This window comes from Scardinius erythrophthalmus (assembly GCF_964197995.2).
Source record: "Scardinius erythrophthalmus genome assembly, chromosome: 20".
In the NCBI taxonomy this organism is placed as follows: Eukaryota; Metazoa; Chordata; class Actinopteri; order Cypriniformes; family Leuciscidae; genus Scardinius; species Scardinius erythrophthalmus.
Window position 1 is genome coordinate 753742 of NC_138240.1, and position 5000 is coordinate 758741.

A 5000-nucleotide genomic window follows, 5' to 3' on the forward strand; every position below is an offset into this window, starting at 1 on the left:
CAAGCAGTATTAACAATGTTAATATCTAAAACCTTAAAAACACAGTCAATTTCTTCTGTAATTAAACATGTTTTATGAGCTTCCAGCGAACAAAAATTATATAAAAGGTTTTGAAAAAGTCATTCTTATATTAAAGGCACAATATATAACTTTTTTGCTTTAAAAATAGCAAAAATCACTATATCTATGTTATATATATTTTTTTTGTTGTGTACTTACATTATCCCGACTGTTTCCAACAACTTTCAAACCAGGAGAAATTTGTAATTTAATTCGAGAAACGTCCCGTTTCTTTATTTCCGTTTTGTATCCACGTTGTCCCTGGTTTCCGCTCGTGCTGCTATGGCAACCAGAGCTATGAACAAGAGCCGCCTAATATGCTGATTTCACGCAGCCGTTATTTTGAAATCGAAAGCGAGGCTCCGGTGGGAAGAAAACCGGAAGTGTCGCCTTTAATCACAGGAGAGTCGTGAATGCGATGGCGTATTGTTGTGTTTAATGATGTTTTGTCAATTCTAAAACTGTACATACATTTCTTTCATACTTTAGACTATATACAGTGAAATTCATTTATAAATAAAATATATTTTTTTTATATTATTCAGAAAGTAAAAAAAGAAGCAGGAATGAACTATATAAATATCCTATATTGGATATTAACATCCAAGAGTGTAAATCGCGGCAGCAGCTTCAGGTTGGTAGTCCAAAGCCATTGTTGTTTATCTTTACTTCCGGGGTTTTTCCCACCGGAGCCTCGCTTTCGATTTCAAAATGGCGGCGGCGTGAAATCAGCGTATAGTAACCAAAGCGACTGACGCGGACCACTTTGTAGTTCGCAATGTCTATTTGCACGCTGTTGTTGTTTCGTTCAAACATTATGGACCATGGCAAGCAGACTTTGGATAAAAAAGGAGAACTAAAACGAGAATCAATATCAGCGCGGTGTTTTCGAGATGCCGAGAGCTCCCATAGACAGTATATAAACGAGAGCTCCACGTCCGAGACTTCGACCGCTCCTACATGTACTTTATTAAACAGGTGAGCATATTTACATAAAACTAATCAATGTTATATAGTTCAACAATGATAAAATGTTAGAATATGATCTGTATGTTATTCTAATGTTGATGTAGCTCACTGCTAGTCTCATACAAACAAACTAACACATACATTTCAACACATTCAAATGCAGTTTAGTGTGCTAGTGTAATGTTAGACTAGGTGAAACAGCGCTGCGTTACCTCACAAGTTTAATTTGTCTAATAAACTGACCTGTGAGTAGTTATTCTGCGTGTAGTTCGGTAGAATGAAATGTCCGTATTCCTTTTATATCCGTGGGACTCGCGTTGCGTGTGGAGCTGATCGCTGTCTCTTAGTAATCCCGAACTGCTTCATATCACAGTCATGATAAAAACATCGATGTATTCAGTCATCCATAAACATTATTAGATTGGTCGGCTTGACGTTGACGACAAGATCCATAATTCTTAGCAAATGTTGCGTCATCATTCTACGCCTTTGTTATTGTAAATAGGTTAGCGACCCCTAGTGGCGAAAAATGCCATACTGTACGTTTAAAACGTAATTTTTTATATTTTTATAAAATATATAATTGTATAAAATTTAAAAAATGTAAAATACATATAGGGTTTATATTTTTTTCAAACTAAACTTTTTTCTTGGTCATGCGAACGTTAGAGATTATTATCATAGAAAGTTATCAGAACTTATTTTAATATTTGCAAGTATTACAGAATGATTTGAATTCTGTATTTGCAGAGAATTACATTCAAATGTTCTTGAAACAATTAGTAACATTTAAAAAACGTTTGATGAACGTCCAACTAAATTGTTTTAGAAAAAGGTTCTATGAATGACGTTTTTGTGCTAACGTTTTAGCCTATTAAAGCCAGATAACATTGAATGAACGTTCTATTAACGTTACTGGAAGAACTTTTTTTTTTAGAGAATGTTGCCAGAACGTTATTCAAAGTTGTGAGAACGGTCTCTGTTAGATGGGAGAGAATATTTGTTCTGAAAATACTTTTTTTTTTTTTTTTATGCAATGAGTGATTAAACAGAAAACATTAACCAGATTTAAATGTGCAATTCTCATATACATTTAAATCTAAGATGTTCATCCTGGGCAAATAAAGAAGTGAACTCATGTCACGTATTTTCAGGATGTTTGGGAGCTGAAAGCATCAAACTCCCCCGAGCTCGTCACTCGTCCTCATTCCAGCTCGGAGAGAAACAATAGTTTTCTGTGGAGAGGAGAGATGACATTCAGTCGCATTAGCATAGAACACAACACACTCTTTCACTGTCTCACTCTTTACAATGCCGAACTGAAAGAGATCCTTCGCAAACCACCACCCTCAGAACAACATTGTTTCATGAGAATAAGAAAACCAGGATTCGCCAAAGTCCTCATCTTTGATCACCAAATATTAAAATATTTAAAAGTTTTTTCCTTGAAAGAAATTCCTTCATGTATTAAAATATCTTGAATGTAACTCGACACCCTTGCCTCATTTAGTATGCGCGGCTCTATGAATATGCAGATGAGCCCCGCCTCCACTCACTCACTCAGCTCAGAGATCCACTGGTTGACGATCACACGTTGATCTGATTGGTTACAAGGTAGTTTGTGACGTCAGAAACACCAGCGATTTCAAAGCGTGTTTTTGAGACTGTCTTTGGTTCACTGCAGTTTTAAGGAGGAAATACTCAGCAATGCTGTCGACTTATGAATTTACACATGCTTTGTCTTAAAGCAGATTAAAAACACCACATAGACACATAGACAACATTAAATGCTGGATTTTCAACACAGTGGGACTTTAAAATAATAACAAAGTAAACCAAAATAAACAAGAGAAACACTGGGGTTTTATACTCAAGGGTGAATGATGGCAAACAAGACACACCTGGGAACAATCAGGATCTAATCAACAAGGAAAACTACAAAGGACTACAAAACATGACGCAAAACAGGAAATAACATAAAAGTCCACACAAGTCCAGGGGAACACAAGATCATAACAGTAATGCAGACGCTCTAGTTCTGCTCATATTAGTTTCACATGAATCATCTAGACAAATAAAAGCAACAGGGATTCGTTTCTCTGTGAAAGTCTTCAGGTTGTTCAAATGTTTCGTGCATCATCTAAATCACAATCATCACGGCAAGCGTTTTAAAACATTCCTGAGCAGTTATTACACGTGTGACGTGTGACATCACATCAAATGTAACATTCATAACATAGACAAACTTTATTCACTTCAAATTAGAATAATACAGTTTTCATTCATCTCTCACTTGAAGATCTAATGAGATTCAGCAAGCGAATTCCCAGCTAACAAGGAACGTTCTGGCAAGGTTATTAACAAACATTCTACCAGTAACGTTAATAGAACGTTTAATAACGTTTGCAAAATGTCATTCATGGAACGTTTTCTGAAACATTTTAGTTGTACATTCGTCTAACGTTGTTTAAATGTTACTAATTGTTTCAGGACGTTCAGAGAACATTCCAAAGTAACGTTCCATAATGTTTGAAGAATGATACAATGGAATGTTTATGTTCCTAAAATGTTCACATAACCAAGATATTTTAAAAAAAACATTTAAAAACTGGACGTTTGAACGTTCAGAAATAACATTTTCGTGGAAACGTTATCAAAACGTTCTTAGAACATGTATTTGTCGGCTGGGTAACTGTACAGTCTATTCATACAAAGTATCAAATATTCGTATAATTTGATCTCATACTCTTTTTTTATATATATACTTCAGTTGAATGTGTAAAGATTCCTGTGAGAAAACACTGTCTCAGCTGATGTTTATTTCATGTTTAACTTCATTACTGAGTTCAGTTATTCTAATGTTTGCATAAAACGGTTATGAAGATGATTTATTTTCACAGTAAGAAACACATTGAAATCCTGACAGTGACTGGCCTTGCTCTTCCGTCAGACGTCAGACACGCTCTCCATCAGTCTCTGCAGGTTTCTGTGAATCTGGAGAAGCATAATTGTGTTAAGAAGAGCTAATAATCAATAATCACTCATGATCATAATCAAAATCATAAATGATAAAACGGAATTAACATTCATGTGACCAAGAAACAAAAAAAGAAAAAAATGTAAACAACTGGACTTTAGCAAAACGTTCTTATAACATGTTGTTATCAGCTGAGATCATCTGAAAGTGTTTTGCGATATTATCTTCACAACAAAATCTGTTTAAACCCTGAAGAAACACCTCATCTCAGGTTAAGATCCGAGACGTTCATGAGACAAACCTTTTCCAGCTTCAGAAGAGTTGCAGAAAGAACCGAGTAGATCTCAGCGGTGTCTCCAGACGACAGATATTCATCTCTGGAATCATAACCACACGTACAGCGTTTAGCCATATGACCATCTGAGCATTTCTATTCCAGATCTAATAATGCGCAGAACATTGAGCTAATAATGAAGTGGCTGTACGCTAACAAAAATATGTTCTAAAACATTTCGCTAACGTTCCCATTAAGTTATGGAAACATTACTTTTGAATGTTCAAAACGCCCAGATTTTCTCATGCCAAGATTCCATTGTATCATTCTTCAAACATTATGGGAACGTTACTTTTCAACGTTCTCTGAATGTTCTGTAACAAGTAGCAACATTTAAAAAACGAATGCTCATCTAAAACGTTTCAGAAAATCGCACCATAAATGATGTATGAATAATATTTTTGTGCTAACGTTTAGAGAACGTAATTAAAGACCAGATAACTTTGAACGTTCTGAGAGTGTTCCCTGTTAGCTGGGACTTGACAAAATTACTCTAATACAATTTAATTTCCGTTTTTTTAAAATAGCTCTCGCACAATTTCTCAAACAATGGCTCCTATTCTCTAAACTCTACACATAAAGCCACAAAACATGAGGAAAATGAGTGTGGCCTTTATTTTCTACATGGAACACAAGAGCTGTTAGTTTTGAATACAGTGT

At 35.2% G+C, this 5000-nt stretch overlaps 1 protein-coding gene across 10 annotated transcripts in view; it reads right to left on the bottom strand.

Annotated features, from left to right (window-relative positions):
- Positions 1–2834: 2834 nt before the first annotated feature.
- Positions 2835–5000, bottom strand: part of gramd2b (GRAM domain containing 2B) — a 13525-nt gene continuing 11359 nt past the window's right edge. For all 10 annotated transcript variants that reach the window (XM_081349722.1, XM_081349718.1, XM_081349721.1 and 7 more), the window contains exons 13-14: positions 4308–4383; positions 2835–4023 (exon numbers count right to left, since the gene is read on the bottom strand). In XM_081349722.1, the coding sequence (XP_081205848.1) occupies positions 3976–4023; positions 4308–4383 (124 nt within the window). In that variant the 3' untranslated portion in view covers positions 2835–3975. The remainder of the gene's footprint in view (positions 4024–4307; positions 4384–5000) is intronic.